The sequence below is a fragment of the Saccostrea cucullata genome, unplaced genomic scaffold, assembly GCF_032062105.1.
Source record: "Saccostrea cucullata isolate Sc308-1 unplaced genomic scaffold, CSIRO_AGI_Scuc_v1 ctg715, whole genome shotgun sequence".
Lineage (NCBI taxonomy): Eukaryota > Metazoa > Mollusca > Bivalvia > Ostreida > Ostreidae > Saccostrea > Saccostrea cuccullata.
The window spans coordinates 157,377-177,341 of NW_026921595.1; the positions used below are offsets into that span (position 1 = coordinate 157,377).

At 32.5% G+C, this 19,965-nt stretch overlaps 1 protein-coding gene across 3 annotated transcripts; it reads left to right on the forward strand.

The window, feature by feature from the left end:
* Nucleotides 1-999: 999 nt before the first annotated feature.
* LOC134260412 (uncharacterized) lies at nt 1,000-19,651 on the forward strand. Of its 3 annotated transcripts, none has more exons than XM_062742972.1 (12): nt 1,003-1,119; nt 8,903-8,957; nt 10,019-10,110; nt 12,270-12,455; nt 13,585-13,704; nt 14,118-14,249; nt 14,489-14,623; nt 14,883-15,014; nt 15,321-15,365; nt 16,185-16,305; nt 16,388-16,472; nt 16,973-19,651. In XM_062742972.1, the coding sequence occupies exons 1-12, from the start codon at nt 1,029-1,031 to the stop codon at nt 17,300-17,302; spliced, it is 1,524 nt and encodes a 507-aa protein (XP_062598956.1). In that variant the 5' UTR covers nt 1,003-1,028; the 3' UTR covers nt 17,303-19,651. The 3 variants fall into 3 exon arrangements, with proteins under 3 accessions (XP_062598957.1, XP_062598956.1, XP_062598955.1); XM_062742971.1 differs by having other exon boundaries at nt 1,004-1,119; nt 13,582-13,704; XM_062742973.1 differs by lacking the exons at nt 14,118-14,249; nt 14,489-14,623 and having other exon boundaries at nt 1,000-1,119; nt 13,582-13,704.
* Nucleotides 19,652-19,965: the final 314 nt, after the last annotated feature.

Here is a 19,965-nt window from a genome sequence, read left to right on the forward strand (position 1 = left end):
TAATTAAATATATCTCCATCAAAGTTTGATTTGGGGGGCAAATATTGGTTATTACCGAATAAAGTTCTTTATAAAGGAATAATTAACATTTATGTCATTAAGTGTTATCCCTCTCATCAGAGTATCAATGTACCTTAAAGTGAAGTTACTATCGTTTTTTTTATTGGGCGTCGCCGAGAATTTTTCACTCGTATTGAAACCACACCATTTAATAGCCAGTGGAGGGTTGCAATTTAGACCTATACTCCGCGTTATCGGCCTCCGAACAGTGAGTGATCTTTTCATTCTAACATTCTTTATTCTTCTGTTGAACAGGACCTCGGTTTATACGGTCTCTTCCGATGAACAGGTCCCCACGTCCCACAATGGAATTCGTGGAGTAAGGAGTTGATCCTTACATCGCCAGAGGATCTACTCCCTACTCCATGACCTTGAGCAAAGACTCCATTAGAGACACCTCAACAAACTACATTGTAGCGATTCTACAGGAAGTTATACGGGAAAAACTTCTAAAGTACTACAATTTTGTAACTTTTAATCTGAAATACAATGAGAAAATAAGGCTGCCAAACAATAATTTCATCGAATTTTTTATAATTTATATTTGTTTTCATTTAGTACCGGGTATATGTTTCCTTCAACATGTTCAATTTCATCTTTATTAGTCATCACTATTTTTTTTCAAATATGATCTGCTTTTAAAATAAATTAAGTTTTTTTTCTCTCGTTATAATATCCTGCGGAGAAATGAAGACTTTGCTTGATTCGTGCAATGAAAGAGGAGGTTTTTTCGTCTTCGTATTTGGTTAGAAAAGTGGGATATATATTTTAACATTTAAAAATATATTATGTATTTATTACCTGTAATTATGCTATTTAATTGATTCTAAGGGTATAAACACCGGAACGAAATGGAATCTACTTAACAGCTGTTATTAATAATCATTTAAAAACGTATTGTTTGAATATCAGTGATAAGGACGTCAGAAGAGGCACAATGTAAAAAGCATCTCATCTTAATCGCCTCAATGTTTGTTACACATAAGGAGTTTAAAAACAGGAAGTATTTTGTACTCTTCCTATATAATGTGGAAATGGAAAGGACAAGGTATATCGAATGTAAGTACTCTCTCTGTATTTAGATAATATGTTTGCACCCGACATATACTTTTTTTATCTATAAATGAAAAATGGACCCCGAAAAAAAGCACTTTTATCTCATATTGGCAATAAAATGTCTCTGACAAAAAAAATAAACCCATACTTATGTTAAGGAAGTATAAAATATGTATGTGAGGAACACCTATGACACGTGAAGATTCAATTTTGAAATGTTACATGTACTACATGTGATATTTACTAAAGAAACATTGCATTTGTATAATATGAAGTATTAGGAATTCTATCACGGTTATTGCCGAAATAAAAGAAATCCTGCGGATTTTATTCTCCAATAAATCACGAACGTCATCAAAAAAATTATCAGATCAGAAACACGTATCAAACCTGTGCAATTGAAATGAATATTTGACTGTAGAATGAAATATTTATATTAGACTGCATCGATGTGTCATCTTTCAAAGCCTAGACACTGTATATTGCATAAAGTAGCTGGCTAATGTAGGTTTTTATAACTAATTATAAGCAGGGCATTTCCACAGACCTCCTAACACTATATTTTAGAGATAAAGCAAAAAGAAAACTGATTTTGCAATTGTACAATAAAAAAAATAAATTTATGACTCAAACAAGGAAAGGTTTCAATAAGGCTGTTTTGTTTCATGTATTTTGCAAAAATTAATGGGATTACCAACAATTTTAAACTTACTTTCATTTTTTTTCAACAGTCCTAATTTCGTGCTGTGTATTTTTTGGAAAGAAAAAAATTAAGATAATATTTGAATTAACGATCATAGTATGGTACCCTCAACTAAATCAATATTGTGTACATGGGAAAATCTCGGAGGGATATAATGTTTATACTTCTAGTACACCATGTTAACATTCTGAAACAAGACCAGGCTTTAAATATTGATTTCTCATATTTTAAGGGACATAATCCTGGGTTATGGTTATGGTTCGCAATGCAACATAATACTTTCATACTGATAACTATGCTAATTTTGCAATCTGCTCAGGTGTGGTTCATTTTATTCAAACATTTAAAGTGATTGATACACATATACATTCATAACAAACAGCTGTGAAGTTAAACGTATATCTTGAAAATTTCTTTGCAGTAGTATATGATAATTTGTATTTAGTTTATGAAGAGAAAAGACTTGCCAGAAATTTAGTCATTATTTGGGTTGATTGTTTTATTGAAGAAAAGGAGTTGTTTGAAAATAATATTTGTTCTGTTGCCCAGTTAAAGCAAGCTGGGGAAGAGATGTGTCCTTTGTTAAGCAGTCTGATATAAAATATCACCAGCTTACCGTTAAAAAAATAGTTGAATATCTTAACAATGATATACGATATTAGTACATGTGATTATTTAATCCCTAAATATCGTTTACTTTAGACTTTACACATACATTATCAGATATGATAAAAATTAGGCACATAAACATAAACATTGAATAATTGACGCCCCTAAGACAGAGGGCCCGGGTTATAATGGTCAGCAGTCTCTCTCAGGAAGAGTATTTTCTTATCTTCCCATTTTATTGCCGAAATAAGACCAACAATAATAGATATACATTTAACATGAGTAAAAAATAATGTACAACGATTACAATTTGAAACACCGTGAGCTATGTTGAATGATAAAATTTCAATTTGAAACACATGTTTTACTAGAATATTATATGTGAGTTGTAAAATGAAAAATAGAAAAGAATATAGATGTAGCAATAATAAATGGACAACACAAAAAACAGTTTGTTTGTGATTTGGGACAGCTGATTTTAATTAATTTTTAGGATAAAAATGGGTGGGTAAAATGAAGTCTTGTAAAAATTTAGGTGCTTCCAGCAGCTATTAATACAAAGTAGTGAATAATTGAGATTCCTCTGACCAAGATAAGATTTCAGTAAAGGTGTACTTCGATCTGATTGGATAATTACTCAATTAGATGATGTCTATTGCATACACAGTGTCCCTGCTACGCCAGGTTGCAAATTCCATCTGTTGACTTGTATATTTATTCACCAGATGCCAACAATAAATGATACTTCCCACCTACATATCTGGTGGTTACTTTCAAAACTTTGATCATTAATGTTATCAAAGATGAATATTTACTCATAACAACATTACAAAATTTGCTTCCAAAACGTTTTAATTTTCAGTAAAATAACTTTTTCTGGCATTGAATATTTAACAAGCCAGAACATTATTTATATATTCGAAAACCTTTGTGAATTAACGAAGATTGACCAGAGTTATCATATATTTAGAAAAGAAAAGAAGTGTGAATCTTTGATGTAACTTTTATGCATTACGTAAATTTAATGTTAAAATTTGATCAATTTTTTCCTGGACTTAACGAATATATTTACTATATTTGTCACACTATATTAAAATAATTCATAAAATAAAAATTCATTTAATAGATATTTCAGAGCCATCATAAAAAAATCGCTGCACAAAGTTTAACAGCTCTATATGCCACCAGCTTCTGAAAAAACCTTTCGCAAAAAAATATAGTACCTGGATTAATCCTACTTTAATGGAATTTAAAAGTATTTTTTTTTCATTGTAAAGAGTTTGATTTGCATTGAAAAAACGAACTTAAATACTATAAAGAATTTAGAAATCAAAACCTTGGGATATAAGTTTCTTAAAATATTTACGTTTTACTTTTTTTTAACAAACATACGCAAACACAAAGGCTTTTAATCCTGCAAGTATCTGTTTTAGCGAGCCTATACTACAACGGAAAAAACAGCTTACTTAATGAGTCAATTAAAATTCCTTTGTGTTCTTCTATAATCGGATTTATGCAGTGAATACGATATAAATCCATTTATCACAGCGCACCACGCGGTATAATGCGCGCGCAATATACGCGCAGAGCATAGGAGCAGTCAGTTATCAACCTCCCTCAAAGATACACGTCTTAATTTGAGTACTGCTTAATTGGGGAAATATTCTCAAAAATTTTTCCAAAACACTTCTTTGGAGATATGCCTAAGCGCAAGTCATCTGCAACTGTGGTTACTGCTGCAAAAAAGTCCACCAGAAAAGAAAGAGCTGCAACCAAATCGCACCAAAAAGAAGGGGGGAAATGACGATAATACTATTCACGGCACGGAAGAGGGCATCAACGAGCCGGTTAGCTCAATAGGTAAGTCTGACTACTTACCTACGCCTATTGTTAGTATAACTGATGCATTGGGTTGCACGATCCCTTTCAAAACCCGCGAAAAAATACAAAATGGGGAGTATTTAGATCTGGGCGTTCTGTTGGAAACGACGGAAGAAAGGGACAAGAAAAATAAAATTAACCTAGTAGATGGGGAACTGGTTTTGCAAAAAGGCAAAAGTAGCAAAATCACCGATATCGGGAAATGGACAGACGCATTCCTTGTATTTACTAGCATTTACGTCGAAGCTCACCCCGATCAATCACTTGGCTTACTGAAATATATGCACACGATTAGACTGGGCTCCTATAGATCTCCCACAGGCTGGAAATTGTATGACGAGCAATTTAGGCTTAAAAAGGCAAGAAATAGTTCTATGGAATGGGGGCAAATCGACAATGAACTTTGGATGTTATACGTAACTTCTCCAGTTACCATTCCCCAAAAAACAGTTGAACCGTCAAAAGGCATGTGTTTTGATTTTAACTACAAGGGTGCATGTAGTAAACCCTATTGTATTTACGCACATCGTTGTATCAGGTGTGCATCTGACCACCCAATGTCCACTTGTCCTCGTAGCCCAGCCCCTCGCTTTCCCATGCAAAAACAGCCTTTTCGTTTTCAATCACCAAATCAGCAACCACGCCCAGGGCAAACCCCAAACTATAGATTTCGCTACCCCCAGGGGGCTAAAGCACCTCGGTCATTCTCCAGTAGATATTAATCAACTCTCAATATTGATACAGTCATATCCAAACCATGATGTGGGCAATGAGTTATTAAATGGGTTTAAATTTGGATTTCCCCTTCACTATATAGGCCAACGCACTCACTTGGAGTGTAAAAATTTAATTTCGGCAAACCAGCATCCAAATGAAATTCAGAATATATTGCAAAGTGAAATTGATATGGGTCGCATGGCCGGACCTTTCTACAATATACCACTTTCGAATCTGAGGGTGTCTCCAATAGGCGTCGTGCCAAAATCTAGCGGGGGGTGGCGTTTAATTACTCATCTGTCATATCCACATAACAATAGCGTGAACGACTTCATTGATAAAGAACTTTCATCTGTACACTACTCATCATTCAATAGCGCTATCGAAATGATAAGTCAGCTCGGAAAAGGCGCTTTATTGGGCAAAATGGACATAAAAAGTGCATTTAGACTTTTACCAATTCAACCAGATGATTTTTGTTTACTTGGCTTCAAATTTGAGGGTAAATACTACATTGACAAATGTTTGCCATTTGGCTGTTCTATTTCATGCGCTACATTTGAGAAATTCGCGTCCTTTTTGGAATGGACCGTCAGGTCTCAATCTGCTTGCTCACATGTCACGCACTATCTTGACGACTTCCTGTTTGCTGGTTCAGCGAAATCTGACGATTGCTCAAGACTCATGAGGCAATTTGGGGAGTTATGTAAAGCACTGGGAATTCCTCTTGCCATCGATAAAACTGTCGGACCCGTCACAAAATTAACTTATCTGGGTTTGGAAGTTGACACATGTCTCGGGCAAGTCCGCATCCCCAACGAAAAACTAATCAAACTTAAGATCTCGTTGACAGAAATGGCAAATAAATCTAAAGTCACTTTGAAGGAGATGCAATCTCTCGTCGGCCAATTAAACTTTTGCACCAAAGCAGTGCGATCTTCCCGCGCCTTTAATCGCCGGTTTTACGACGCGATGATTGGCGTACAAAGACAGCATCCTTTTTATCCGCATAACAAAATCCATCAAAGACGATTTGCTCATGTGGCTCAATTTTTTGAACCACTTCAATGGCATATGCTATTTAAATGATGTTGATTGGTTAAGTAGTGATATTCTTCAATTGTATACAGACAGTGCTGGGGGTAAGAACCTAGGGTGCGGGGCATATTTAAACGGTAAATGGGCCCACTTCGCTTGGCCCTCAACATGGGGGGATACGGAAATTTTGAGAGATGTTACCTTTTTAGAGCTTGTTCCAATAGTTCTGGCAATGACATTGTGGGGAGAATACTTCAGATCAAAAAATGTTATTTTTAGAGTAGATAACGCAGCCCTTGTATACATCTTGAACAAACAGACGTCAAAATCTAAAAGAGTAATGCACTTTGTTCGTTATTTAGTATACCTATCAATGAAATATAATTTTAGATATAAAGCAGAACATATCCCTGGTTTATGTAATAATATTGCTGATGCTTTGTCTCGTCGACAGTGGACCAAATTCCAGGAACTAGCACCAAAGGCAGATGTAAAGTCAACTCCTATTCCGCCGGTATTTCACTCACTGATATCAGGAGTGAAACCGTTAGATTAATCGACATGGCCACTTCAGAAAACACTAAAGCGGCATACAACAACGGCCTCGATTTATTTTCTAAGTTCAGGTCCGAGTTCCATCTCCGTAACTCTTGGCCTCCATCGCTTGAGGAATTGACAAACTTCGTTGCTTTCCTTTCCGTCAAAGGTTACGCTGTGAGCACTGTCAAAACATATCTAGCAGCTATATCACATAGGATTAAGATTTCCACCTTAGATTTACCAGACTATACTTCACATTTTATTGTTCGGAAAATGGTAGAAGGAATGAAGAGAGAGAGACACTCCAAAGACTCACGTTTACCAATAACGATTCAGCTCCTCCATAAATTAATTAATACATTACAAGTTGTGTGCACATCGAGTTACGAGGCGAGCCTCTTTTCTGCGGCGTTTTCCTTGGCCTTTTTTGGCTTTCTTCGAGTCGGGGAATTTACAGTAGGCTCGAGAAATTCAAACGCAGCATTACTTAATAACGATCTCGTTATGAATGAGCCTTCATCCTACTTAGAAGTTAACCTTAGGAGGTCAAAGACTGACCAGTACGGCAAAGGAACTCAATTAATTATCCCCGCTATCAGCGGTCCTTACTGTCCGCTATTACTAATGCGCAAGTATTTACAACAACGACCAAGCATTTCTGGTCAATTATTTTGTAATTTCGGCGGTAAACCACTAACTAGATATCAATTTAATTCCGTCTTAAGTAAATGCCTCGCGCGTCTCAGTTTATCTAGATGCAACTATAAATCACACTCCTTTAGAATTGGAGCAGCTACATACTTTCATTCTCAGGGCGTTGATGACGAAACAATTAAAATGTTAGGAAGGTGGAAGTCAGATTGTTATCGTCTATATATTAGGATCCCGGCAGTCAAATAGAACGACAGCTTGACACTCTAATCCCTTTTTTCGTTGCAGAACATTATCAAGATATTTGGATCATCGGGTCATCATTAATTTCATGGGCCTTTCTAGCTGCGATCGAATTAGGTTTCACATCTGACCTTAATTTCGACAGGCATAAAATATTGTGGCAAGGTCGAAGAGGAATGCGCTGGAATGGTGTCTTTAAACTTTTAAAACATTTACTTACGTTCATTGATCCACCAAATTTCTTGGTATTACATTGTGGAGCAAACGACCTTGGCCGTATGAAGACCATTGAATTAATAGTTGCAATAAAACGTGATTTGAAAAAAATTCAAATGATACTTCCGCATACTAAGATAATTTGGTCGCAAATGATAACAAGGATTGCATGGAAACGTGAAGGGAGACCCGATATCGAAAAAAGTAGGGCGCGTGTGAATAGCGCAATTGCAAAACATATTCTATTTCATTACAATGGAGGGTACATTAAGCAGTCAAATATCCATGATAGTCCTGACAATTACCGCCCCGACGGGGTACACCTCTCTACGCCTGGTAATAAGTTGTTCCTTGAAAATTTTAAAAGTGGGCTCTCAACTATTATAAACTCCCAAAATAATGTGTATTCATTATGATATGTATCGGTGTGGTCACGGCTGGATATTTGAGTAGGGTGTTAAGCTACCCCCACATTGGTGGCGGCGTGCATAGTTAATGAGTACCTATGCACGTTTGGCGAATTTAGCTTAACACATATCATCTTGACTTGCGCCGCTGTTAACAGGGCGCAACTCGAACATGATTGCGTGGATAATTCTGGAATGGAATACAAGGAACTTGTATATAATTTACATTGAACATTGATTGATTTATTTGAATATTCATTGGCTTAACATAAGCATACAATACATTGATCTGAATGAACTGAATATTGATTTGTGAATATTGTTTGAACATTGATTGATCTAATTGAATATTATTGAGCGAATTGAACATTCATTGATTTAATTGAACATTAATTGATCGTATTGAACACTGATTGATGAATATTGATTGTTGCATAAGGCTGACGCAACTGCAGGAACTTTGAAGCTAAACGTCAGTCTTATCCTGTAAAACTTTGACATGTGTACAGTTAATATTGATTGATTGATTGATTCATTGATTGATTGTTTGTTTGTTTGCTTTTATTGGAGGTGTGCCAAAAACCAATTGGGTCGGCACCCACTGTACACATGTATTTTTCATAAATTGATTTTAACCAGCCGTGGCCATTAAAATGCCAAACTTAAGAAATAAATAATTAGGAAACGTTAAATTCACTGTTGTTTTTGTGTGGAGTCTGTGATAATTGAGTAGATTAAATATATTTTTGATTATTTTGAAACATTTTTTTTTGAATTTCAGGGTTCTTAACTTCTATGATTTTTCAATTTGGTTCTTTCGCATACAATATTGATAGGTATGTATGCAAAAAATGTTGCAGAAATGTTTAGGAAATAGAATATTGCATGTTAAGTATAATGTACAATATAAAAGCTTACCACTTTAGCTTTAGAGATTGCATGTATATTTATCAACCGACATGAATACACTGACCAAGGTTTCAAAGTTCTTACTTACTACATAGATTATATAACGTAAACATGTAACTTCATGATTGATTCAGTCAATAAAATGAACAGAGTAAATGAAATGAATATATAGTTATCTAGCTCGTTATTCATACTCGAGCTCGTTTGAAACATTTGTTGTCTAAACTCAAAATTCTTACATTTTTAAAAGACATTGGTAGGTCCATGATGAGATCTAATTGTTATCCTGAAATTTAACTTTTATTTGAGTTTAAGGACACACGCAACATACCTTACTTACTGATAATTTTTCAAGATATTCTTAATTAAAAAGTACAATGAGATGTCCATAGGCAAAAAAAAAAAAAAAAAAAAAAAAAAAAAAAAACAGCAAACAACACCAGGGATTTTGAAACGATACCAATTGATGAAAATTCTTGTATATTTAAAAGAAAAATATACCAAAAATTACTAAACTTATATTCTAGATGTTTTGATATCCAAAAAAATTTAAAAGAGGTGTACAACAGCATATATGTATACACATTAAAATGTAACAATAAGTTCTTTTAAGTATTGGAACTCTTCAAATCTAAGGAAAAAAGACAATAAAAATATATTGTGTATGTCATTAACAACAGTTTGAAAATAGTACGGTTATTCTCGCCAAAAATATAATAAAAAGTAGAAATAAAAGTGTTTTGAAACGATGCAACGGCTATAGGGACCATATTTTTACTTTTGCCTCCAATTGAACTAGTATAATTTGTAACAAATTGATGACTATCCTGAGATTATGTCTTTGTTCATTTTATTTGATTTTGCTTCTCTAGCATTTTTCCTATCTATTCATAAATTCAATATTATATCGTATTGTTAACATTTACATTATGTATTACAATTAAGTAAATTATTTCATATAATGCAGTTTTGCGTATTTTCATTCAAGGGAAGTTTGCCTGGAAACACCATTCGTTTTTGCAATGGTTCAAGACGCGTGCCGTTTCTCATTAACAAAGGCAAGAAACGTATTTGAATCAGGTAATAGTTAAAAATATCTGTGCCTTGAAAAATACGTAAATGTGGGTAAATCAATCATTATTTTTTGAGTGGAATACAAGATCTTAATTATCAGTTCTTAGGAGAAAAAAATTTAAAAATTATCCACTTTTCTTAACTTGTGACATGATATAAAGTCTCTTCCAAAGAAAAAAAAATTATCTTTATGTTTTATTTTAAAACATAAGAATTGTTAAACTCCCTCAGTTTTCTTTGAATGTCAAAGCGATAATTTTCAGTTAATTCAAAAAGGCTTTCATCAGTAGGGTAATCAGTTGAGAAAGTGCAATCAACGAAGTTTAATATTTGTCTTTACGAGAAGCAATGACTTCTTCAGTTGACGGTTTACTTTGACATTTAAACTTGTATCATGAACGGAAGTACAGAATTGATAATGCATAAGAAAACCCTTCTAGTTGTCATAGGTATGGTGTTAGGCCCGGCACTAACATGTGAAAACCGGGAGTTGGGGATAGGTTTGTTGTCGTTTTCCTGAGGGACAACTTATATGTGCATTGAAATAACCCGTTGTTTTCGTTTAATGAAAGGTTGAGCTTAATATTAATATCATAAAATAACTACCGTACATAGCCCTAGAGTAAAAGTAAGCGTCAACTGTAAAAGTCAGCGCTCCTCGTAAAAATCCTCTAACCATAAAGTAAATGAATGTAAAAAGACATGTTTTATAAATTTTTCCATTTCTAATTGTTTTTTCTATGATAAACACTACAAAAATACATCTTTTTAATTTCTTGGTAATACCTGTAGTATGTCTATTTCTCTATTGAAATACTACTGAAAGGTCAATGTCAACCTGCATTTTTTTGAGTGGCGTATAAATACACCGAAGAAAATATATAGATGTTTTGCTTAATTGTTGACCAAGTAAAATGATATGATGGTTTTTTTTTTACAAATAAAATAAATAATAAAATATCTTCAATCTGATCAAAAGAAAGTCGCTAGCGCAACCCTGTCCACTATCACCGAGACCTCGCGAGGCCGAGAACTCTACTTCCGTGAACAGCCCATCTGAATCACGTCAAGAAACCGACACAGCCACATACACACCATCATGTGATACAGACATGCAATCAATACAATAATTGACTGAATTGACTGTAATCATTAAATTTGTTTCGTGTTTTTACGGGACTATTATTTTAAATTCTACCACGATTATTCAAAACTTCAAAGGAAACCGCCGGACATTATTCTCCAATAAATCACGAACGTCATCAAAAAATTATCAGATCAGAAACACGTATCAAATCTGAACAATTCAAATGCATGTTTGGCTGTAGAATGAAATACATGTTTAGACGGCATCGATGTGTCGTCTTTTGCATTATAAACACTGTAAATTGCATCAAGTTGCTGAAGAATGTCGGTTTTTATAGCTAAGCGGGGCTATTCCACGGACCTCCCTACACATTAAACAACGTGATTTTAGCAGTAAAACAGGAACATGATTTTGTTATTGTATATTCATTTTAACTTATCAATACATATTATGAACACATTTGTAATTTGTAAAAAGGCTATTTTTAATGTAACGAAAGCTCAAATCGTCTGCATTCTATACACAGGTAAGCAAACAAATTTTGCCTCTGGTGTTAAATGAAACAGCGTAATCGAGACATGGTGACCTAATTCGTTTCTCTATAGAGGAAACGATAATCCTCAATTTAGCGCTTGTACCATACGTGGAAGAATAGAAATAAAGTCCTTGTTGTCGTGAATGCTGCAGAATAAACTCCTCGGTCTCGAAATGTTGTTTGAAATATAAAAGCCTCGGCTAGCGCCTCTGTTTTTATTTTTCAAACAACATTTCTCGACCTCGGAGGTTATTCTGCAACATTCATGAAAACGTGGACTTTATTTCTTAAGTAAAATGTGACATCATGGGGCAAGGCAATGGAAATAACATGGAATATCTCGTGTATTTCAAATCAACGAAATTATACGGTATTTTGATTTATTTTTTGATTGTTTTTTCAAGTAAAATGAAAATAAAAGGAATCACTGCCTAGTTAGGAGACTATGCTAGGGACATCAACGATAGTGGGAAACCTGGGATAATTTTAGCATTTAACGGGCTTCAGTCAGTGTTTCCTTACATAACTTAAATTATTTTTTAGAAATGAGTAATTGTCCTCGTAGATGCAATATAAAAATGAATAACCTGAAAAGCGGTGAATGGCATCAACTGACTACAATATATATAAATTTGGATCGTTCAGACCAGTATTGGACAACGATCTCTACGAGCTGTAGATATGCAAACAGAGAGGATATATCAATAGATATCATTTGCAAAAGAGAAGGTAATTTTTTTTTCTCGAAAGACACATATACTTGTGAACATTGAATTAATATAACTTGACAAAATCAGGTATGTGCTATATATAGACTAAGTACTCATTCTCCAAATTACGAAAAAGGAGGAGTTACAAAAGGGCTGTTTTCAATATGGCCCCTCAAGAAATATTATGTAAAAAATATCGTGATTTTGTAGTTTCCTTACATGTACTTTTCGCGAGAACCTATTATTGCAAAATGGCTCTTCAATGTCCAATTGCAAGAATATAATGCGCGAGTGTACGGTTGATCAAGAAGAGAATGTTCATGGATTTCAGCACCAGACATATGTATGTAATCCCACACCCTACAGTAAAGTACAAATCAACATCCAGTCTTTAAAAAATCCACATTCCCTACATATAAATCAACCACACAGAAATATATGCAAAGCAGATTTGAGCATCGGTTTCTATTCAAAAGACTATTTAACATTTTCCATGAGTACCAATTGCGCCCTGTTATTTGCAAACTATTTTTCTGATCTTATGAACAAAAATTTATTTTTCAAAAAAATATGTATGAGAAGAAAATACTTGCCTCCAACTCGACATTCAGAAATGAGTACTTATAAAAACGACTTATTATTACTAACATTGGGTTTTTCCATTCATATGTTGACTCGAGAAATAAAAAAAACAAAGCATTATGAAAACGTTGTGACTTTAGCTTTTCCATCGTCATTTTGCCTTATATTTCGGCAATAATACTAATATGATTACTTGCACATTAATGTCTGCCAGTTGATTTTATACGCAAATGCATTTTTCAAATTTTATAGACAACACCATAACCTTGTCAGTACACAATCTTTCAGTCAACTGACGTTAATTTTTTCGATTATCGGGCCATTATTTTGATATTTAATTTTCCACAATGTTTTCTTCTAGTGCCCAGTCATATTTAGGACCACACAGTGGGAGTGACCGGTTGACGGGGGATGCTTGCTAACTTACTTACTTTTGGGGCACATTCCCATTTTTTCTTTTGAAGAAAATATATAGTGGAAAACCATATAAGATTTTTTTTAAATATATCGGAGTGAATGTCTCTATAGGTGAGCGTTATTCATGGGTGATTTATTTCTTTTAGCAGATTTATGTACGAAAGACATGGATTGTGAAGACCAAACAAAGACATGCTTATTGGCGGGGCTTATTGGCGTCTGCGTGTGCAAACCAGGATATTTAGGGTTCGGAAACGAATGTTACAAGGGTAAAAAATGAATATAATAAATATTATATGAATTGATCTAATGCATGCACTTGATGATCATTTTTTTTGTTTGTTTGTTTGTTTTTGCATGCAAGAGCATATTTACTCGTGTTTGGAATAGCAACATGCAACCAGGCATTTGGCTAAAATGCAGGAATTAATGAGTAAAACAATGATAATAAAAATTAACTTGTAGAAATAATAAAAATAATGTAGCATGAGTTAGTAAGGACTAAATTTAATATAATTTTCCTGAAATATAATAATGTTACACTAGGAACTGATTGTTATCAAAATGTTTTCATACACCATCAATTGATTAACACTTCAACGAAATTTGTACTAATTTATCATTATTTTAAAATGATATTGATACATATTTATAAACGTTTTGGATCGTTTACTATTTTTAGGCAATTTAAGATTGAATGAAAAGTGCAAGCGAAATGAGCAGTGTTCTGTGGCTTTTGGCTCTGTTTGTCTGGATGGTACATGTGTCTGTAGACCAGGATATTCTCCATTTAATGAAACGGAATGCTTTTTGTGTAGTTATATTTAAATCTATGGATAAATTTACTGACACATCATTTGCTTAAACAAAAATTGATCAATCAAACACAAATCAATGTTACAAAATTTTACACACTGAATATAATTATGTACAACTAATTGTTTATTTAGAAGAAATATTTTCAATGATATAGTTTTTTTTTAATAAAAAAGTTACGTACATGTACTTAATGATAATTTGTTAATTTTCAGTTGAATTCATTTCTTTTTGCAGCAGACATTTCGGAAAACCTATGTACATCGACTAAGTTGTGTACAGATGTATCCAAGACGTGTATGTTAACAGGACAAATCGGCGAATGTGTTTGCAATCCCGGATATATAGGATTCGGAAACACATGTTTACAGGGTAAATACAAGTTGTTGTCCTTTAAAAAGGCAGAATTGTAATCTTTGACAGGCAATAACATGAAAACCCCAAGTTAAAGTCATAGTTGAAAAACTGAATTAGATAAATCGATAGTTCTCGAAAATGTTTTTCGTACGTTCTTCCTTTCTGAGTTAAGGTTCAATTGAAATAATATTTCGACTTTTTATGTTCAACCTGTGCACTTGAAATCTCAACAATTTACCTTATTTTTTTAAATGTATTCCTTTTTTCTGATCAGGAAATTTGAAACTGAATGAAACGTGTCAGCGAAATGAGCAGTGTTCCAATGTGTCAGGTTCTTTATGTCAAAACGAAACCTGTACCTGTACTCAAGGATATGTTCAACTGAATGATTCAGAATGCGTCTTTTGTAAGTTAATCAGTACAAGTCAATCATTAATTTTTTTAAGTTTGGTAATATATTTCTAAATTATATCAAATACAAACATAAACAAGCTTGAAAATTTGGATATTAAATTTCTTTGTTTGTGCATTAGCAATTTAGTCGAATGTACACGTATATATAAGTATTGAGTCGTTATAGCAACATATGTAATTTGAAGGTCTTTAAGAACAAAATTTAAAAATTTTAAAAATAATTCTTTAAATTTATTCTTGTTGATTTTTTATTTCGTGTTGAAAGTATGACAATATAGAGATATTTTTATGTTTGCAGCATCCTCAGACGGTAGTTTACAAGCACGTTTCCAGGATCCGAAAGGTACTGAAATATTTAATATCATATTTGTAACAATAGTTTTTGGTTTAATGAAATATATAGAGACAACGAACAATAATGAAGCTCAAAAAAAAACGAAAAAAACAAAAGCAAAACAAAAAAAAAAAACAAAAACAAAAACAAAAACAAAATTGGAGCAGAGGAAACACGGACTTTCAAACATCAGAGGTGGGATCAGATGCCAATTTAGTCAGTTAACCCGGCCGAGAAAAAAAATAAATTTTTATGAGTTTAACTTGATTCTTTGTTTTATATATATGTAAGATTTTTTTAAATGTCAAATTTCAAATAAGCGTCATGCTGCCAGTTGCTTCCTCGAATTTTTGGGATAATAAATCATGTCAACACGAAATTAAATCATACGAATGGCATAATAACTAGTAATTTTAAAATAATATGAAGAACACGTAAGATATTTAGTCGTATAAACGACATACAGTTAGTCGTATACACAATATGAGCATTTTCGAGATGATAAGTCATACAAATGTAGAGTACGTCGAACGTACTACATGTACATTCTACACATTCTAAATAAAAAGATAATACGTCATATTAGTGAGACTCTAAGTCGAACTAGTAAAAAATTGATGTTTATCCTACTAAAGGTAAAAAAACGGAATAAAAAGAACAAAAGTGAAAAATAACTGAGACATGGAATGGGGGCAAAGTACAGATAAACTCAAAAATGTTTTGCTCGCTCATTGCAAGAACACTCAAATGAACTGGATTTTTAGTTTTGTATAATCTCAAAAAAGTAACCAAACATTTTATAACCTAGGATCTCTTATATTATTACAGAAAATAGCATAGCCGGTTTGACAGCTGGAGCAGTTTTTGGTGGCCTTATTCTCGGCGTTGTTCTAACTGTCATCACAGTGACAATCTATCATCATATACGCCGCAGGGAAACTAAAGAGAGGTTTCAGTAATTTTTTTTTCAATTTGGACATGTTTTTTTTCAGCATCAGATCAAATAACAATTTTTTTTAAAATTCATACAGAAAATATCCAAAAATTGCTCTTTATAACAACACATCTGAAGAGGCTGAAATAGATGCACCCCAGAGTAATTCTCGAACGAATGAGGTAAGAAATTAATTGATTTAACCCCCCCCCCCAAAAAAAAAAGAAAAAAAAATTCTCCCCATAGAAAAATTAGTAAATATGTTTAATGCAAAAAAAAAAAAAAAAAAAAAAAAAATCCTGAGAACATATATCCATTTTTTCTGTTTGATGAAAAAAATTTATTTTTACTTCTTGACCGAAAAAAAAACTGAGTGGGTATGCAAGTGCCAATCTACATAGTTGAGTCATGCATCCAAATAAACTATTTGCAGAAATTTCTTAATTGGCACGTTATTACTTTTCATTGGAAGATTTATTATCTCTCTTCCTGTTTATATTGAACACGCTTAACATTTAAAAAATAAATAAAATTAATGACAATAACAATTTTGATCGGATTTCTGAATGAATGACATATGAAATATTCCATTTGATTTAAAACTTTAATCCTTAAAAATATATAAAAAATACATACAATGTAAACAATGTCATTGTAGTTCTTTGAAACATTTTCATTTTAGAGAAAGATTGTAAATGTGTCACCGTTTGCTCATTCCGTTGACTTACCAACGAAAAGAAACGTTCAAGAAGGCGGAAAACGGACGATGATGAATGATGTCGTAAATAATGACGTATACAATCATCTGCATGAAAAGGAAGCAAGTCCTGACGTTGATGACACCTACGACCACGCCCATGGTAATCTTGATAATTTGATGGAAGAAAGCGACTACAGTAATCTCAATTCAGAAAGGAGAAATAAAAATCATGATATTTCGGTTTCTGAGACTAATGATTATGATTTCCAAGAACCGGCTGGTGAATACATGTACTATTCAAATGAAAAATAGTGAAAAGGCACAATTAAGTTGCCTTTAAGATAATATTTAAATACTACTCGTAAAAACTGCTATTGTAGAACATAATTTTCAAATAATTATAATCTATTATCTATTAGAAGAAAAGGTGACATAAAACATAATAAACGTTTTAAACAAAGTATTTAGGAATTAAAGCATTGAACATTATAAACCTTTTAAGGGCAGATAAGGGCAACCAAACTTTTTTCGTCAAAATTGAAAATATCAACATGAGTTATATTTTAATATATAAACCAATCAGGCCATTTATTTTTTTTGTTTATATCATCTCCCCTAAAGCAAAATATTTAGGAGTTATACTGTTTTCTATAGTATAATTAAACGTGTGTTAAATGTAATGTTTTTTAAAGAACTTTTTTCAAAATGTCAATTTATCATCTCTATTGTCAGATTTTTTTAATACAAGGCAATGATTCTAGCTCCGAAAAAGAAACAGATTTTCAAACTTTCGAACTATTTTAGCAAACTGATAATTTCTCTTTTCATTTTACTTGTACATCAAAATAATCCTTTTTGTACCCTAAACTTAAACCCATAGGCCATGATTTATGATATTAAATAACATAAGTATGCCTGTTCTTAAATACTTAAAAAAAGAAATCAAAATTTAAATGACTAAATATTTCTTTTCATATTCATTCCTTTTTATTCTTATGTTAAATTTTAATCTTCTATTGTGGCCTACACTCTGGGCCTAGGGATTAAGGAATATTCTTATGCCCATTTTTTTTTCACATTTTATTGTGCAAATTTCTCTATACTATTACATTTCACACTTCTTTTTTAAAAAAAAGGTATAAAAAAGTGTAGACATTTCTAATCCTTACAGAGGCTTGGTGGTCGTGGCCATTTTTAGACTATTTTGATCTCCTTTAGAAGAAGAGCTCCATATAAAGATATGATAAAATGAAAAATTGTTAAAATAAAAATTTATGAAATTTTTCTTTGCCAAATGATTGTTGACAGCTTAAGATACCATTTCCAAAATTTAAGTTATATCTGGTGGTTAAGAGAAAAAAAATTGTTGACCAGCTAGCCTCCTTAAGTTTGATTAAGTTCTTGTTAACTAATGTTTCTATACCGACGAACTATCAATAAATACGACTAACAGCAACCTGTAAAAAAGGGGTGCTTAATTTTGCAATCTGATCCAACCTCTTGGTTAGTAAAACGAAGGTGCAATTTCGGCTTTAGTTTGCCCTAAAATTTTATGTTCTTGAAATTTATGAAATTGGCTTCCACATGAGTTGAATAAACGAATATGCTTAATCATTCAATAATAGGATACATAGGAGGACCTTCCTGGAAATATGATGTCAATAATTTACTGCATTTCTATATTTCATGCAGAATAGCCTCAAAATGACTTATTTTTGTGCTTTTTTTCTTAGGAAAATTGTGTTTGCTACCGTTACTTATTTCAATTTTTGAATATTTAGTGTAAACTACTTTTAAAAAATCACATATTTCAAACTCTTTTTGGGAAATGCAAACACTATTTGTTTTCTGGAAGAAATTCCACTGAAATTGATGTCGAGAAAATATTCAAGTTCATGACTCACAGTTAGCACTTTGGAGGGCATATTAGAAAAACCATTTGTATGTTTTTACAGCATGGAGGTTAAATTGTTCAGAAAGACGAATTTTAGCTTTTTACGTCACTTCTAAATTTCAGAAAAAACACAGGGCAAGATTTGTATTTAAACTATACCTTAATGTTCTTTAAAGTTATTATTTGTTTTAATATGTACATTGTCTGTAGGTGTTTTAGATCGGTAACTGTTCATCATCATCATGCTCTTTATTTCATTATTGATTCATGTATATCTAAAATTTTGTACTACCAAGGATAAGAACCAATAAAATTTTGTTGCTTAATCATTTGTTTTATTTAAATATAGAATCATTGTTTGTAAAAATTTCACCAGGATGATAAATGTTGACTTCAAAGTAAAACGCACTTTCAAATCAAAACTACTTTCATCCTGTTCATAGGCTATATAATTTTCGATCAATTTCAAAAACAATATAAAAAGGAGCAATTAATTAGAAGAAAAATGCCTTCAATATAAATTGTTCATGTAAATCGTTATTCTGGAATTCACATTGAACCTCTACCCCTTTTTCTTTGATTATTCAGAGATGATAAAAGAATAAACTGGTTTCCAAGTTTGATACATGCTCGTCCCAAAACAAAAATTATTTTCCTTTTTTTCGTAGCTTTCAACGATGAAATGTAATTCCTTATTTACTTAAAAAGTATTATGAAAAAGATACAGATGTCAATATTTGTTTAAAAGTAAATATTTAACAAATCTTTATTTTTGTTATGAAAATATTGGCAAAGTTATGGGAAAAAATCATGAAGAATTGCAAGACAATTGTCAACTCATATCATTTTCTTTCGAAAAGGCAATTGATAAACTAGTTGATGAAACAAGGATATCGGCGTCGCTCTCCTTGTTAAAGAGATTTGACAGACGTCGTAATGTTTTTTTTTCTTCAAATTCACTAGATCATATCAAGTGTATATACAAACAGATATATTGTTTATTGATAAAACCTCGTTGAGAGTTCTGAATATCAAATTGTAGGCCACGGCAAACGGTTTTGGTTTTCTCATATATTTTGTT

Excerpts from the sequence above, each read along its gene's own strand:
- LOC134260412 (XM_062742971.1), top strand. The coding sequence starts at position 1,029 with ATGTTTGTTACACATAAGGAGTTTAAAAACAGGAAGTATTTTGTACTC. Across the intron at positions 1,120-8,902 it reads AAGGACAAGGTATATCGAAT|GGTTCTTAACTTCTATGATT; the intron begins GTAAGTACTCTC and ends TTTGAATTTCAG. Across the intron at positions 14,624-14,882 it reads CGGAAACACATGTTTACAGG|GAAATTTGAAACTGAATGAA; the intron begins GTAAATACAAGT and ends TTTTCTGATCAG.